Consider the following 18,672-nt stretch of genomic DNA (forward strand, 5'->3'; position numbering starts at 1 on the left):
CGACAAGCCCCGCCCACGTGCGCAGGGATTGGCTTGCATCGATGCGCAACCTCTTCCAGGATTGGATAGTTATTTTACGGACACGAGCTTGCCGAATCACAGCATAAAAGGCGGGGCTTGACAGAATACAGGTCGGAAAAACAAATGAAGAGAAAGTGGAACATTAATTACATTGCAAAAAAATTTTATAGTTTTTTTTATCTCTGTATTAGAAAGTACATTAAAATAAGATAGGGTTAATAACTGTACGGTGAATAAAATAATTGACTATACGATACAAGAAACTATAAAATATAAGGATGCATTTACGACCCGGAAATGTTACCTATATACCGGAAGTGATTACAGTATAACGCTAGCGCTTCCTGTCGGAGCGGAGTGTAAACATTGAAAGTCTTCAAAATTATTTCAGAATGATGAACTGTGGAAATATTTAAAGATTAAAATAAAAATGATTATGTTGCCAATTGTGGTATTATACCTTTTCTCGAAAAAAAGCGATTTGATTTTATTTTAAATGACAAACTGGAATACTGAAAAGCTGAAATGAAAACTCCACACTGAATGACAATGTTCAATAATAAACATATTTATTTTGTCAAAATTACAAACAATGTTTTATTGTCTCATCTCATCTCATTATCTGTAGCCGCTTTATCCTGTTCTACAGGGTCGCAGGCAAGCTGGAGCCTATCCCAGCTGACTACGGGCGAAAGGCGGGGTAGGGGAGAGTGGGGAGGAGTGAGCCGCTTTTTTTCATTTTTGGACCCCTAGCCAAAATAAAAGGGCTGAAGTTAAAATGATCCTATGCAAATGAAAGGTATTCAGAGTAGTTGCAACACGAACCAAGTTGTACAACTAATCGTGCAACCATCAGTTCTACAGATGGGAGAAAAAGCCTGTTAATTTTATGGCTCACTCCTCCTGATCTAAGGGAGGTGTGAACCACCCCATGGGGAGGACTGGACCACTGGCTTGAAATCATGAGCAAATGACATTTGTCATGAAATACAAACTTTTATTTGAACTGTAACAAATGAAACGTATTAAAAAAACAAATCAGACTGTAAAACAGTAAAGATATCAAAAAAATCTAAAATCTTAACAAAAAAAGTCCAGCTATTATAAGTTTTTTTTGTAGGAACACGTGTTTGCACAGCAGCATTACAGTCTATAAAACATAATTAAACCTGAGGCCTGTCTTTAGCCGAAACACCAAAATAATCTGAAATGAGATACTAGTAATGGGCACGCTTAGCCAAATAACCAACTAACCTGAAATTGGAACTCAAGGCTTCTTAAAGCCTACAACAGAAGTATAGGTACCTCGTATGCCATCCCAGCATACAAAAATGAACGTGTTAAAAGACCACATCAAACATGAACTGGTCTAAAGTACGTTTGATACCAACGACTGGTTGGTAGGATTATTGGTAATCTGTGGATTATAGCCCCATACCTTAATTACATGTAAAAGTATTAGTACGGTAATGTATCACCATGACACAAGATTAATTAAGGGAGGAGTGGGCCACTGAAGGGAGGAGTGAGCCTAGGCTCACTCCTCCCATGCACTGTGTGGCTCACTCCTCCCAAAACGACCCGCCATTGCTTCTGATGTCGACCTACATTTGAACGGAAGGATGTGGCCCAGGTTATGTCATCACACAATACCATAGTACATGCCTAATAAACAACAACAACAATGTGATTGTTATCTTGGTTTATTAGACAATAGGATGAAAAAACATGTTAAGTGAAATATTTACTTACTACCTTGAATTTTAGACTTTTGTTCTCCTATTGTGAGCAGGGTGCCAGGCTTCCATCCACTGTGGGTTGAAGTCAGGGGAATTCCCTGGTGACTTCATATGACAAGTTAACTGGGATAAACCCTGGCTAAATTTAGAAAAATTTTAAGTGGTTCACTTCTCCCCATGGCTCACTCCTCCCCACTCTCCCCTACACCCTGGACAAGTCACCAGGTCATCACAGGGCTGACACATAGACACAGACAACCATTCACACTCACACCTACGCTCAATTTAGTCACCAGTTAACCTAACCTGCATGTCTTTGGACTGTGGGGGAAACCGGAGCACCCGGAGGAAACCCACGCGGACACGGGGAGAACATGCAAACTCCGCACAGAAAGGCCCTCGCCGGCCACAGGGCTCGAACCCAGACCTTCTTGCTGTGAGGCGACAGCGCTAACCACTACACCACCGTGCCGCCGTTTTATTGTCTATTTTCACTTTTGTTAACGTTTTCCTACATTACCCACAATGCCATTCATCTACCTGCATATAGTGGTGCAGTAAGATTTAGTCCTCGTTTCATCTCTACCTGAAGAGAACGATGCAGCGGCGCTTTAGTCTCGTCATGTGTACACTTTTAACTAACTACATTTGGACAAACCAGTTTGGTGTTTAATAGGAGGGGAAAAATCAACACTCTTAGGCTACAGTCACACTACAGCTCGCAATACTCTGCAATGTGTTATCGATAAAAAATGAGGCATTTGGTGGCGACGCTTTTCCGAGCTTTGGGAAGTATTCCCAAACCCACCTGCAAGCGTTCACTGCTTAGTTTACCGACTAAAACATCGCCACCAAATTTCAATGTATGCATTGAAATTTTCATGACATTTTGGCCACTCATGAGGTGGAGACATTCCCAAAAAAACAAGAAGAAGAAGAACAACAACAACAAAAATAACAACAACTTTACATGTACACATACACTTAAGCATAGTGAAATTCCTCTCTGCATTTAACCCATCTAAAGCACTGAACGCACACATGCACACACTCACGTGAGCAATGAGCACACATACATACCCAGAGCAGTGGGCAGCTATGCTAACAGTGCCCGGGTAGGTGCCTTGCTCAAGGGCACCCCATCCCAAGGCCTCCCCATGTTAACTTAATCGCATGTCTTTGAACTGTGTGGGAATTTGCAAAGCTCGGAGAATATTCGCTGTGCATTGCACAATTAATGACGATGCTACCAAATTTTCATCGCCAAGTATTTGCAAACCCACCACGAGCTGTAGTGTGACTGTAACCTTATACATAAGTGGTAACAATCAGGTTTTGCTGCTCGCTTCTTGAACCAAAACAGCTTCTTTTCTCACTGACCATTTTCCAGTGACTATAAGCTATAATCTAGAAGCATTGTGGGTAACATAGGAAACTATTAACCAAGCTGAAGACAGACGAACGTCTTAATAAAAGTTTGAAGTAAAAAAAACCGTCAACAGGACTTTATTCTAAAATGTTAAGAATTGTTAAGACACTGTTAAGAATTACGTGTTAGTTATAAATATTAACATGTAAATCATTCAGAGTGGAGTTTTCCTTTAAAGCTAGACGGCCTTTCAGATTTTTCAACTGTAGGTCATAAAAAGAATTTTCCCCAACATCCAATTATTTTTGTTTAGTGGACTGAAAGCTACTGAATTCGAATCACAGACTTCTAATTTTATTAGTTTTTTAAAAAATAGAACAATTAACGGGCGGCACGGTGGTGTGGTGGTTAGCGCTGTCGCCTCACAGCAAGAAGGTCCTGGGTTCGAGCCCCGGGGCCGGCGAGGGCCTTTCTGTGTGGAGTTTGCATGTTCTCCCCGTGCCCGCGTGGGTTTCCTCCGGGTGCTCCGGTTTCCCCCACAGTCCAAAGACATGCAGGTTAGGTTAACTGGTGACTCTAAATTGAGCGTAGGTGTGAATGTGAGTGTGAATGGTTGTCTGTGTCTATGTGTCAGCCCTGTGATGACCTGGCGACTTGTCCAGGGTGTACCCCGCCTTTCACCCGTAGTCAGCTGGGATAGGCTCCAGCTTGCCTGCGACCCTGTAGAAGGATAGAGCAGCTAGAGATAATGAGATGAGATGAGAACAATTAATGAATTTCTCTCCACGTGGCCAGAAATTCTCTGCTATTTTTTCCTGCTTCACCATGACCCAATTCAAGATACTGTGTCATGCATCACATGGTGGGCTTTCCCCGTTCACGCAAGGCATTGTGGGATACAAATTTGAAACAGGAGAGAAAAACGGAGGACGCGAGTGTGCGAATGAAACGTGAAAGACCGACTACAGTAACGGAAAGAAAGCAAGAAGAAAAGACGTTATGTTCTATACGAAGGAAAGGAAACGCAGGACCAAACTAATAAATATCGGCGCTCAGCGAGCACCTTGGTGTGATCAGCTGTTCGTTTAGTGACAGAATGATGGAACGGTCAGTGCACGCTCAAAGATAAACCTGCGCATGTGCACACGGACTTCCTCTGTCTGCTTGACTGCGCAAAGCAAGCAATTTCATGCACATTATTTGCTTTAATCCCCTCAAATTAAATAACTTCCCAGCCACAGAATGGTCTGATATTTTGTGAGATATTACAGAAATAAACAGATATCACAATGACTAGATTTCAGAAGGAACTAAATTTCATCGATTTTATGAAATTGAAAGGCCGTCTCGCTTTAAACAAGGCTTAACAATGTGAAGACGGGTGGATTATTTTATCTCGTTAGACACCTCTGGAAGGCTCATTCAAATCACGAGGCATATCACTGTTTATACATGACTAATAAATAACCAAGAATCTTTGTGTGTGTGGGTGTGTGTTGTGCGGGTGTGTCCTCATGTATTCTCGCCACTCTTTATCAAACCGATGAATGTCTCCTAAATAACCAGAATCAGTGTGTTATTACTCAGCCTCGAGGTCAAAGGTCATTTTGTTGAGTAACTGCTGTACTTTCCAGTTAAAAAAAAGCCCAAACGAACAGATAATTAAACCTTGAACACTTCCTCTCTCATCATCATCTGCATCTTTCTGTGAATGTAGCCTCATGAGCGCAAACAGACAAGAGGAAGTCAGATACTTCTCACCGTTCAAAGGTGACATTTTATAGAGAACAGACTGGAGGCGGAAGTTAAAACAACACGAGGAACTGGACAGGAACAACACGGCTACAAAAATACTGCTGTTTATTTTTCAGTCTGGTTTATAAGACCACTACAGAGTGATTGAAGATATGAGTTACACAAAATTCATGAGTAACATTATAATGCCCAAGAAAGAGAACATCGATCCCTGCTGTGAAACAGGGCGACCTGAAGGATGGTGTGGGAAGTGGCAGTGACTAAATCTAAAGAGAAAACTCGGCAAAAATATCATAATAATAATAATAATAATAAAAAATCACAGACTTTCATGCAGGGCGGCACGGTGGTGTAGTGGTTAGCGCTGTCGCCTCACAGCAAGAAGGTCCTGGGTTCGAGCCCCGGGGCTGGCGAGGGCCTTTCTGTGCGGAGTTTGCATGTTCTCCCCGTGTCCGCGTGGGTTTCCTCCGGGTGCTCCGGTTTCCCCCACAGTCCAAAGACATGCAGGTTAGGTTAACTGGTGACTCTAAATTGACCGTAGGTGTGAATGTGAGTGTGAATGGTTGTCTGTGTCTATGTGTCAGCCCTGCGATGACCTGGCGACTTGTCCAGGGTGTACCCCGCCTTTCACCCGTAGTCAGCTGGGATAGGCTCCAGCTTGCCTGCGACCCTGTAGAACAGGATAAAGCGGCTAGAGATAATGAGATGAGATGAGACTTTCATGCAGTAGTTACTAATCAGTAATACAAATTTAAAAATCACATGTAAACAAATTAACAAAATAAACTACAAAACAGTCAGTGTACAGTAGTTGTGACTTCAGCTCCCGTTTGAATTTTTTCCTCTTCGGGTCACTGTGGAGGGAAAAGAAATACAAAACATTTTAAAATCACGATGTCCACACAAACATCTGCTCATACACCATAAACACGACAGAACACGGCCCACGAGTGTGAACCATAATGTTTTTCCATGAACAAGCTGGAGGTGAAGTAAGAAAGGAAGAAAGGTTGCAGGAGTGTTTCACCGTGTGTCAAACAATACAGGTGTGTGTGTGTGTAAGAGGTTTAGTGTGTGGTTCAACAGTGTTAATGATTAACAGAATGATAAGCAGCTCTTTCTTTTCTGAACATTTTACTTCCTCGCAAAACGCACGTCTGTTACACTCGCCAGCCACTTTATTAGGAACACCCATACATACGTCCACCTGCTGTTTGATGCGGTTCTCTCATCAGCCGACCGCTTGACAGCAGCACGACGCAGATACAAACCAAGAGCTTCAGTTAATGTTCAAACTGTTGATCTGTTGGGGTTTTCACGCACAACAGTCTTTACACAGAAAAAATGGTGCGGAAAACAAAAAACGTCGACTGAGCGAGCGAGCAAGAGTTCTGCGGGTGGAAAGTAAACAAACGCCTTGCTGATCAGAGAGGTCAGAGGAAAATGGACAGATTGGTTTGAGGTTTTTGTTTTTGCCAGGAAGGATATAGTAACTCATATAAGCACTCTTTACAACCGTGGTGAGCAGAAAAGCATCTCGGCGTGCAACAGAAAATGGACGACCACATTGGGTTCCACTCCTGCAGTCAAGAACAGGGATCTTAGAATCAACAACAAGTTCCTATTAAAGTGGCCGGTCAGTGTATAGACCAACAGCGCCGCAGTGACTCGACTGGGATAAAGAGAAAACATGTCTGTGAAGATTCTCAGTCATCCAGGTCGTAGTAAACTGTGGGTGGTAGAAAAGGGCAACTGGACTTGCTTGAAGATTCTTGAAAACGTTTCACCTCTCATCCGAAAGGCTTCCTCAGTTCTGTCTGACTAATAAGGAGTATCAGATATTTATCCTCTCCTGGATCAGAATCAGAATTCTGATGACAAGCTCATCTAATGCCGCTTTTCCACTACCAACGCGGCTGAGTTGGGCTGAGCCGTGCCGTGCTGAGTTGGGCTGAGTCGAGCTGAGTGGGGCTGTTGGAGTTGCATTTCGACTACAACCGCGCTGAACCGTGCTGGCTGGAAGTGGGTGGACACATTGGGTGGAGTTAGCGAAAGTGGGTGGACGTCACGTGATGTCATTAGGCGGCGCAAACAGTGACATCAGTGATCTTTTAAGCGGTAGTCTCACGACCCGGATAGTAAACAATAAACATGGAGGACATGGAGTCGTTAGTGTTGCTGGTCTTGGTGCTGTGGCTTGTTGTCACCGACAACGCCAACAGATACTGGCAAGAGCGTATAGATGAGGCGAGGCGCATAAGGCTTCAGAAATTCTCGTAATTCGTAATTATTCTTCTTCTGGGTTTACAGATCCCAGCGTGCTCGCGGGGCGTGTGTGGGCATGTGAGGACACTCCTCCTCACCAATCAGTGCACAGGGGAGTGTCTCCTCACGCCCCTAGCCCCACTCGGCTCGGTTTGGCTCGCTTCAGCCCCACTCCAAAACTGTGCGAGTTTTGGGTGCTGAGCAGGGCTGAAGCGAGCTGAGTCATGCTGTTCTGAGGTAGTCGAAACGCGAGCCGTGTTGGGCTGAAGTGAGCTGAAAAAGGGTAGTGGAAAAGGGCCATATGGTGTCGTTGAGGCATCATGTTGGTGTGGGTCACTGGAGGCTGGGTGTGAACAGCGAGTCATTAGGGTGATCAAAGGATTGCCCGTTAGGGTGATCAATGGAAAGCTGACTCTCTCTGTCCTCCTGTGAGTCCCCGAAAACAGCTGGGTCTTGGCGTACACCCAGCCGTCTGGGAAGAGTGCCCAAGACCGCATTGTAGGTGGTTGATAAATGATGTCTTAGACCCCCACCTCTGTTCAGTGATGGCCGTTCCAGGTTTCTACCACCCACAGATAAAGAGAAAAGAAATTGCTTTTGAATGGAATCCCATGAGTGCACGGCTGAATCCAACCGTGCGAGTTTTGGGTGCTGAGTAGGGCTGAAGCGAGCTGAGTCGTGCTGCAATGAGGTAGTCGAAACGCGAGCCGTGTCGGGCTGAAGTGAGCTGAAAAAGGGTAGTGGAAAAGGGCCATTAGTGTTGTATTAATTAGTTAATGCCTTTAGTATTCAAGTCGAGACAATCTACAATACAAACAGGGCTTTTTCTATCATTATAATACATAGGGCCAAATTACTCAATTCTGATTGGTCAATCAAGGAGGGCTTTTTTTCCTTTACACAGGGCCGTATTTCTGAAATGCTATTGGCTAGTTCGTTGCTTGGTTACGGTTACAAAAATGAGCAAATTTTGTCAACAAAATGGCTGACTCTGCAATGCCGCGTTTCGCTATATTTGACGAAGAAATGATAAACCAGTTGAAAGCTGCAAGCGAAAATGAAAATACCAAAAAAAGTACGAATTTTTGGCTTTCCGTGTTGAAGAAATGGGCCACAGAAAGACAAATAAACGACTCTCTAGTGGCGTATGAATGCTGCGAGTTAGACAAGGTGCTATCGCAGTTTTATGCAGAAGTGAGGAAAGAAAATGGGGAAAACTACGAACCACTCTCTTAAAGTAACGCAGGCAGCACTGGATCGGCATCTGAGACGAGAGAAATATCCGGGATCAGTCCTGAAAGATGTAAATCCTCGTGTCGTGTCGCCGTGTCATGATGAAAGACGCTTCAGAAACGGATTCAAACGTGCAAGATAGTCTCGCGCCCTGATTGGTTCAGAAAACGTGAATGACAAATGTTGTGAAGTTGAACGGCTTCCGAAGTATGAATGTGGCCCTGTATATTATAAACAAGTAATCGTATGGTTCCTCGTAAAATTAAGGATCAATTTCACTCGTGGTTTCAAAGTTTTGAAATTGCCCTCATTGCTTCAAAACTTCAAAATCACTTGTGAAATTCATCCTTAATTTTACTCGGCCCCATGCGATTACCTATACAAACTGTCAGTGGAAAAGATAAAAATCTGTTTTTCCCCATATAATCCTTATTATTCTTTCCACATTCACTGGATATGAGCAATCGTGTGCTCTGATTGGCTACACTACTACTAGCATATCGGCTCATATACCGTGAGTAGAGAAAAACAAAATGGCGGAGCGAGTTGCTGAACCAACCGAGGACGAAATAAAAACTACTCGAAAACAAAACCCCAAAAAATAAAAAGCAACAAAATATGGAATGAAAGTATTTCATGGTAAGAATGTGTCTTTTAATTTTTTTTCAAGAATTATCACATTTTTCACAAATTGCTCCTGCATTTCGCCGGTTTGTTGACATTCTAAGCGGAAATTATTTTGTCGGACGTTTTGTATAAAGTTTATATTTATCGAATTTGCAAAAAATCAAAATGAAAACGCTCCGTTTTTCAAAATCCAGTGAATGTGGATCAAATAAAACAGTTATTCCACTCAATCTCGTCGCACACGGCTTACAGCCGACTATCGACTCATGTACGACTTGATTTCGTGGAATAAAGGCCAATTTATGCTGACAACCCAGTCCTCACAGATAGCGTCGCAGACAGTGTCTGCGTAGCCCCCCCCCTTTGCAGACGCTCTGCGCGCACCTCCCAAAAATTGTGACCACCGCAGAAGCCTCACGGACAGCGTCGCAGACAAGAGGGCTCTGATTGGTCCACTCTCCATCCGCTGTACACGCACTTCCGCTTCCCTACTTTCCCGGTTTGTTTTGTTTTCACGACCGCCATTTTTAAAAACACGAGCAAAGCTGGAGCAGCACCAAGAGCGGTTGATCGAGGAAGTGAGGAAGTACGTACATCTATACGACTCCAGTTCTAGTCATTATAAGTAACCAGAGGATAAACACTCCACTAACCACACCCACCAACTATTCCTAGTGATTTCGCAACTTCGCGCCCCCTTGCGTTGTGGTGGTGAATAACATCGCGCACGCCTATTACTCCCCGCTCAATGATAAATTACAACTGTCTGCGAAAAGCTATCTGCGAAAGCCTTGTCGCAAGAGCATGCAGAGGCCTTAACCGTTAATTATTTGGCGATACCAAGTCATAATTTTAAAAAGTGCTCTTTTTATGAAGACTTTGCCACTACTTTAGTCTTGTCAGTGAGCAGACCGGCTTCCGTAGCTTCCAACTTGTCCTTCAGTCGACCCATAACTCCCTACATTGCATATTCATGAAGTTAAGCTCACAAAACAGACGTGTTTTTTTGTTTTTCTGTTCACTTGAAGGATGTAATACTTTGCAGGTCCTGTTCATTACCTTTTACACATGTAAATCAGGACCTTGGTCAAACTCAGCCTACAGTAATAATATCTGTAGCCCACCATTAGAATGATAAGAAGTGAGAAAGTTATTTAATTTCAATTTGTTTTAGCGACGTTTATAACAAAGCGCTTACATTTAAGTTCATCAATGCTGAGTCGAGCTCAAAGTTCAGAAGAACCTTCACGAGGTTAAAACAGGTGTGTTTTTATTTTTCTGTTTTCGAGCTGTAAAATGGACTGAACTGGAAAATACAGTATACTGAAATGAAGTATAGCGGCAGGGTGGTATTAACACTGTTAGCACTGTCGCCTCACAGCAAGAAGGTCCGGGTTCGAGCCCCGTGGCCGGCGAGGGCCTTTCTGTGTGGAGTTTGCATGTTCTCCCCGTGTCCGCGTGGGTTTCCTCCGGGTGCTCCGGTTTCCCCCACAGTCCAAAGACATGCAGGTTAGGTTAACTGGTGACTAAGCCCATGTTTACATTAGACCGTATCAGCGGATCATCAGATTAACGTTTTTAAAACGATTAGCGTGCACACAGCAACACCAATACACGGATACGCTCGGCTCCGCAGGCATCCTGCGCTCCAAATCACTCCGCCCTGAACAGCGAGTGCCCTCTGGAGGGTGCGCACTCCGGCCTTGCGCAGCTCACAGAGCACGCGAGTGGAGTGCACAAGCTGTGATTCGGGACTGAGCCGCTGTGTGTGTGATCCCAGCGCATATCACTTACTACTTGCAAGTGGAAGGATGGCAAGCCTAAAGACAATAATAACTACACAATGGGCAGTATTTGCATCAGTATTTTCATACTTTTATACTCTTTAATGAAAGGTGATACAAGGCGGAAGTCCGCGCCGTTTTTCAGCAGTCGCGTCACATGACCAATGCCAGCGAATCAGGAAGGTGGATGTCACAGTGACGTTGTCCAATGACGACGCCAGCTAGAGCTCAGCACAGCGTATCCGCGTATTCTCAATGTTTACACAGCACCGGACCAGACACGATCTGGATTGAATACGTGGACCCTGGCGGATTCCCGTTTCCCGGCGTTTCCAGGCGGTTTAATGTAAACGGACAGTGCATCCGCGAAGAAAACGAGACAGATACGGTCTAATGTAAACTTGGCCTGAATTGACCGTAGGTGTGAATGTGAGTGTGAATGGTTGTCTGTGTCTATGTGTCAGCCCTGTGATGACCTGGCGACTTGTCCAGGGTGTACCCCGCCTTTCGCCCGTAGTCAGCTGGGATAGGCTCCAGCTCGCCTGCGACCCTGTAGAACAGGATAAAGCGGCTACAGATAATGAGATGAGATGAGACTTCTACATTATCAAGTCAGGACAAAAACATCATTTTAGAGTTCCAAACGTTCAGGGTTTTTTTTCCAGCACAAAATTAAATGTTACAGAAAAAAAATGTTTGTATCTGAGATCTGATTGGCATATTCCATAAGAGAGCACTTTTCAGATTAAAAAAGAAAACATAATGAAGGCTACTGGGTTTTGGGGCAAAATTATGACGCGAGTATGACAGTCAAAGAAAGAAAGCACAACTTCATTCATCACACACTTGTGAAATTCCTCTCTGTATTTAACCCATCTGAAGCAGTGAACACACACATGTGAGCAATGAGCACACACACATACCCAGAGCAGTGGGCAGCCATGGTAACAGCGTCCGGGGAGCAGTTGGGAGTTCGGTGCCTCACTCAAGGGCAACTCAGCCCAAGGCCGTCCCATATTAACCTAACCGCATGGCTTTGGACTCACTGTAAAAAAAAATAGTTGAGAATACTTGAAATTTCAAGGCAACCGTCTGCATTAAGAATTTTATGTTTTGCCAATGATGTGCCCATGATAATCCAAACTATGATAAAACTGTTATCTTTATTAAGAATTCTTAATTAAGTCAATTTTCAATTCCTCATTCTGCCAACATAGATTTCTCTTTTTGCTGAACAGTGGCATTCACAGTAGTGCAAAAAGGCAATTGAGGTTATCACAATTTTTTTTTTTAGATTTTTTTGGGGCTTTTTTCACCTCTATTTGGATAGGACAGCGTAGAGACAGAGAGACACGGGGAGGGACCGGGAAATGACCTTGGGTCGGAACCAAACCCAGGTCCCCGGATTTATGGCATGGCGCCTTATCCACCTGAGCCACAACGCCCCCGAGGTTATCACAATTTATCATTAAACTATACATGCCTTTTTTCATTGTTCTACACAATTACAAAAATTTTTAAAACCCACAGCCTGGGTGTGGCGTCGTGGCTCAGGTGGATAAGGCGCCATACCATAAATCCGGGGACCCAGGTTTGATTCCGACCCAAGATCATTTCCTGTCTCTACACTGTCCTATCCAAATAAAGGTGAAAAAAGCCCCTAAAAAAAGTCTCATAACCTCAATTGCCTTTTTGCACTACTGTGAATGCCACTGTTCAGCAAAAAGAGAAATCTATGTTGGCAGAATGAGGAATTGAAAATTGACTTAATTAAGAATTCTTAATAAAGATAACAGTTTTATCATAGTTTGGATTATCATGGGCACATCATTGGCAAAACATAAAATTCTTAATGCAGACTGTTGCCTTGAAATTTCAAGTATTCTCAACTATTCTTTTTTTACAGTGCTGTGGGAGAAACTGGAGCACCCAGAGGAAACCCACGCGGACACGGGGAGAACATGCAAACTCCACACAGAAAGGCCCTCGCCGGCTGCTGGGCTCGAACCCGGACCTTCTTGCTGTGAGGCGACAGTGCTAACCACTTACTGTGGCTGGTTCTGTAAGATGTTCATTAAAACCTACAGCTCATTTCCTTACAAAACTGCACTCATTGTACCTGAGACTAAAGCAAAGCGTCGTCTCACACCAAATACTGATTTTGTTATATTGATTTCTTACGGCTTACTGATTACTGATTATAGTATTTTTAAAATGTTGAAACATTTTATTTCATTATTTCTGAAAGGGTCTTTGCTCTACAGCATTTCTATTTCTTTGCACGTCTCAGACTTTTGCACAGGGACGTAAACTAAAACGACTACAGACGTCAGTGAAGGATCTATATAATGATTAATATGTAAACATTTTGCTGATTTATTTTTTTGAACTTGGTGCATCACTTGATGGAGAGTTTGCATGAAATCAGGATAAACTGTTTTAGACTTTAAAAGTAGATTAAAATGTATTTTCAGTGTCTGCATAAGCGTACTCTTGGTGCTGGTCCCAAGCCCGGATAAACTGGAGAGGGTCGTGTCAGGAAGGGCATCCGGCGTAAAACTGTGCCAAATCTAACATGCGGATTGAAAAGAGTTGTGAATTCACGTACCCGGGGTCAGCTGTGCAGGAAAATGGGGGCTGCGATAGTGAGGTGAGAAACAGAGTGCAGGCAGGGTGGAGAAGGATTTCGGGAGTCATTTGTGATTGCACATGCATTCATAACATCCAAGTTGGACTATTGCAACAGTTTGTTGTCTGGTCTCCCCGACAAGGACTTGTCGAAATTGCAGCGCATCCAAAATGCAGCTGCAAGGATGGTCACATTGAAGAAGAAATATGACCACATCACACCTGTCTTACGCTCACTTCATTGACTGACAGTGAAGAAGAGAATAATATTCAAGGTCTTGTTGATGACCTTCAAAGTACTCAATGGATTGGCGCCATCATATCTCAGTGATCTACTGGTGGTGAAGAAGCCACTACGGTCGCTACGCTCTAACAGTAATAACATCATCGTTCTTTCTACGCCACGTTACAGAACCGATACTTATGGAAAGCGTGCGTTCGCTTCATTGTGGAATCAACTTCCAAAGGCCTTAAAAGAATCAACTGGCATTAATGACTTTAAAAAAGGACTTAAGACTTATCTTTTCGATTTACATATCTCATCCTTTTAGTTTTGATTTTTGAACTTTTAAGTCTTGATTTTTTTTTCCTCTTTGATAATATTTTTATGTAAATGAGTTTTCATGGACATTAGATATTTAATTATTTGTTATTGTTATTTTACATATATTATTGTAAGGGCATTGAGATTCTTATGTAATGCACATAGAAATAAATTATTATTATTATTATTATTGGAAAGTCTCAGCAAAAGTGAAAGGCAAGATGTATAAGACAGTAGTGAGACCAGCTGTGATGTATGGATTGGAGACCGCACCCTTAACGAAGAGACAGGAGGCAAAGTTGGAGGTGGTGGAGTTGAGGATGTTAAGGTTTGCGATGGGAGGTTGGACAGGATAAGGAACGAGCACATCAGAGGAGAGGTTGGGAATGAAGCTAAGAGAGATGAGACTGAGATGGTATGGGCACATCCTGAGAAGAGATGCAGAGCATGTTGGAAGGAGAATGTTGAGGATGGAGCTGCCAGGCACACGAAAACGACGAAGGCCAAAGAGGAGATACATGGATGTGGTGAGAGAGGACATGAAAGTGGATGCAGAACACAGGGAGCAATGGAGACGAAAGATCCACTGTGGCGACCCCTAATCGGGAGCAGCCAAAAGAAGAAGAAGATCTGTAAGGGAATGGGTAGGACTGTTAAGCTAGTATCTCACTGGGTTGTGACAAATTGCGAATGTCATTCGCGAGAGTTTCAAAAGTGTCTTGAAACATTCACGGGGCTTCTCAATTTCCTTGCAAAGTGTCGTTCCTTCGTCGCTGAAATTTTGAACACGTTCAAAAAATTTGTGCGACAAAATTTCTCTCAAAATGTGTCGCGAACCCTTCTCAAGTCAGTTTCCATGAGGCTTCCTCTACTTCCCTGCCTGCCGAGGGAAAGCCGGGCTGCGACTAGTTGGAGACACAACAATTGCGGTAAAATATGCGAATATCGATTCAGTGTGATTCCAAGTGAAAATTGTCGCTAATTCGCATATTTTATCGCAATTGTTGTCTCCAACTAGTCGCGGGCTGTTGCAGCCCAGTGAGACACTGGCCTTAGGACCATACCTGTCAACCCTCCCGTTTTTCCTGGGAAATCCCTTATTTTGACTTATTTCCCGCTGTCTTCCTGTTTTTTTATTTTCCTGAAAATATCCCATATTTTCACAATATAAAAAAGTCGGTAGGTCCAGAATTCATGACGCGCCTCTGACAGGAGTTTACAGCAGGAAGTCGGGCCATGAATTCACGTCCCCGCCCTCTCAGGCATCAGTAATTACATAACTACGTCCGGAGGCGAGGCTGAACAAGTGATTAGGTCCAGTGTTGCCAGATTGGGTGGTTTCCCGCCCAAGTTGGGCGGTTTCAAGTGCATTTTGGCGGGTTTTGAACATATTTTGGGCTGGAAAACGTCAGCAGTATCTGGCAACACTGATTAGGTCTGAGGTGAAGATGGTGATGCTAATAGCTAAGAAAAACATTAGCCTCTCTTTCTTTGATGATTTCAACAAGTGCGTGGCTGGAATGTTCCCAGACTCTTCCATCGCAAAGAAACTTTCCATGGGGAAAATGAAAGCCTCTCAAATAATCAAAGGTAAGCTACACATGTTTACATTAAGTATGTCCTGGCTACCTCATAAATAGCCTAGTGTAAACTAATTGGTGTATTAACTGTTTTATCCACTCGCTGTCTATTTTATTTTCTATCTGAAACTTACTCATTTTAAATCACTCTTGGTTTAATATCTTATATTACTCTTTATCTATCTATCTATCTATCTATCTATCTATCTATCTATCTATCTATCTAGTGTTCCGAGGCCATGACTATGGTAAAACCATAATAAATTGCAATGGAATTGAATTTGACTGGTTATATAATGACCTTTCTTATTTTAACGTAAGATACGTATTTTAGCCCTTAATTTGGGAAATAACTGGTACCACTGAAAGCAAATAAAAATAAATGTATAGTTTATTCACAAATGCACTCTATAAAGCATAAGCATATTGAGTTTGGGTCTTGGCTATCACCAACATGCACCAGAGTACAGGAAATCACAAATACTAGATAGAAAATTGCCCCCCATTCAACTACAGGAGGCGAAGTGGCCAAGTGGTTAGAGCGCTTGACCACTAAGCGAACGGTCCCCGGTTCGAGCCTCGGCTCGACGGGGATCTGGGGCTCGCTCCCTGTCCACTCAGCAGTGAATGGGGACCTGGTGGAAACACTGGGGGAAGTAAGGCGGCGAGGAAAGGAACTGGCCACCCTACCTCACTATGCCGACGGCCCAGGACAAGTGCGCTCTCTAACAGGCACTCCCCCAATGTACGAATCGTATATGGGACCCTCTCTTCTTCTTCAACTACGCACCCACTTTTGGTGAAGGGTACGACTTTCCGAAATTTTCCCTTATTTTGAGTTAAAAATCTGGGAAATATCCCTTTTTTTTTTTTTTTCAAACCTCAAAGTTGACAGGTATGCTTAGGACTCACCTGTGGAATGAACAGTGTGTATTTAGTTATTATACGGTAATAAATATGAGTATGATAATAACCTGTGATTTAAGGCTCATATGGGTGATGTTTCTGTAGCCACAGTGGCTGACACAGTGCTCAGGTGTTGAGGAGGAGGAGGAGGAGGAGGAGTCATGGGCAGGTGGACCTGGCTGCCATGTTGGCTCTGTGAGGCCTGAGCCCGACCCGACATGGCGGTTCTCCGAACCGAGCTCCTGATTCGGCTGGAGAACCTCCTCAGGACGCCGGTGAAGCCTTTCTCTTTCTTCTTCAGCAGACCCACGTCGTCCTCGAGCTCCCCTGGAGGCACCTCGATGTTCCCTGTGTACCAGAAAACCCACCAGATCAGGCTGAGGAAGATGATGATGGCGCCTGCGTAGATGAGGAAGTCGTAGAAGAAGACGTCGGCGAAAACTCCGGCCAGGAGCACGAGCAGGCCGCACACATCAAACGCCACGGCCAGCCAGAACGCGCACGAGCACCGACCCAAACCGCCCAGAACCGGCTCCTCCATCAGGCTGGCCCAGTACACACACACACACACAAATCAAAATATAAACCACACTTGGTTTTAAACAGTCATTAACTCGAATTAAATCGTTATCTTAACATAAATCCATTTCTCCGGAAGTAAACAATCCGCGACTCCGCAGGGAAAGAAAAGTGACCCAGGTGAGCCGCACCGTTACCTGTAAACGGTAAGTGGGCGGGGCCACACCTCCAGCACCCGGAAGTAACAGAAATAGTCTCAAAACTCATACACTACCGTTCAAAAGTTTGGGGTCACTTTGAAATGTCCTTATTTTTGAAAGAAAAGCACTGTTCTTTTCAACGAAGATGACTTTAAACTAATCAGAAATCCACTCTATACATTGCTAATGTGCTAAATGACTATTCTAGCTGCAAATGTCTGGTTTTTGGTGCAATATCTCCATAGGTGTATAGAGGCCCATTTCCAGCAACTCTCACTCCAGTGTTCTAATGGTACAATGTGTTTGCTCATTGCCTCAGAAGGCTAATGGATGATTAGAAAACCCTTGTACAATCATGTTAGCACAGCTGAAAACAGTTGAGCTCTTTAGAGAAGCTATAAAACTGACCTTCCTTTGAGCAGACTGAGTTTCTGGAGCATCACATTTGTGGGGTCGATTAAACGCTCAAAATGGCCAGAAAAATGTCTCGACTATATTTTCTATTCATTTTACAACTTATGGTGGGAAATAAAAGTGTGACTTTTCATGGAAAACACTAAATTGTCCGGGTGACCCCAAACTTTTGAACGGTAGTGTACATTTGAGGCGTTTGTTTTGTTTTCCTGTTTGTTTGTTTTCAATGTATACTACTTTTCTTTCTATACCTCTCATTTGTTCTCTTTATTACACCTTATAAACCTTGTGTTTCCTTTTTATACTTCAATAATAGCCAACTTTTTTTTTTACTTTGTCTACTATTTTGTACTGTCATGAATTACTTAAAAATAGATTTTAATAATTGTTTGTTTGTTTTTTTAATCACAGCTTGAAATCAACAGGCTATAAGGAGTCCTAATTTCCTCCTCTCTGGGGGGGGGAGGAGGGGGAACAGGAGGACAGGAAGGAGCAGTAGCCTAGCCTAACAATAAGCAATACTGGACAATGTGCAATCTCATCTCATCTCATCTCATCTCATTATCTGTAGCCGCTTTATCCTGTTCTACAGGGTCGCAGGCGAGCTGGAGCCTATCCCAGCTGACTACGGGTGAAAGGCGGGATACACCCTGGACAAGTCGCCAGGTCATCACAGGGCTGACACATAGACACAGACAACCATTCACACTCACATTCACACCTACGCTCAATTTAAGTCACCAGTTAACCTAACCTGCATGTCTTTGGACTGTGGGGGAAACCAGAGCACCCGGAGGAAACCCACACGGACACAGGGAGAACATGCAAACTCCGCACAGAAAGGCCCTCGCCGGCCACGGGGCTCGAACCCGGACCTTCTTGCTGTGAGGCGACAGCGCTAACCACTACACCACCGTGCCGCCCTACAATGTGCAATATAATGTGCAATATCTCTCCTGCTGGCCCCCTTACCCCCTTTCCTCTCTTCCCCATATCTTATTCTTTTTGTATTTGTATATGTAAATACTTAATTTAATTTAATTTAATTTAATTTATCTAGAAGTGTTTATTTTCTATTCTCTGTTTAT

The 18,672-nt window shown here is 43.5% G+C and overlaps 1 protein-coding gene across 1 annotated transcript; it reads right to left on the bottom strand.

The window, feature by feature from the left end:
• Nucleotides 1-5,379: 5,379 nt before the first annotated feature.
• On the bottom strand, nucleotides 5,380-17,193 carry si:dkeyp-72e1.6 (transmembrane protein 238-like). Its single transcript, XM_060902142.1, has 2 exons — nucleotides 16,520-17,193; nucleotides 5,380-5,738 (listed from the first exon to the last, which is right to left on the bottom strand). The coding sequence occupies exon 1, from the start codon at nucleotides 16,990-16,992 to the stop codon at nucleotides 16,534-16,536; it is 459 nt and encodes a 152-aa protein (XP_060758125.1). The 5' UTR covers nucleotides 16,993-17,193; the 3' UTR covers nucleotides 5,380-5,738; nucleotides 16,520-16,533.
• Nucleotides 17,194-18,672: the final 1,479 nt, after the last annotated feature.

Source organism: Neoarius graeffei, chromosome 20, assembly GCF_027579695.1.
Source record: "Neoarius graeffei isolate fNeoGra1 chromosome 20, fNeoGra1.pri, whole genome shotgun sequence".
Lineage (NCBI taxonomy): Eukaryota > Metazoa > Chordata > Actinopteri > Siluriformes > Ariidae > Neoarius > Neoarius graeffei.

What these genes read in the sequence shown, in the direction of transcription:
- si:dkeyp-72e1.6 (XM_060902142.1), bottom strand. Translation starts at nt 16,992, where the DNA reads ATGGAGGAGCCGGTTCTGGGCGGTTTGGGTCGGTGCTCGTGCGCGTTC.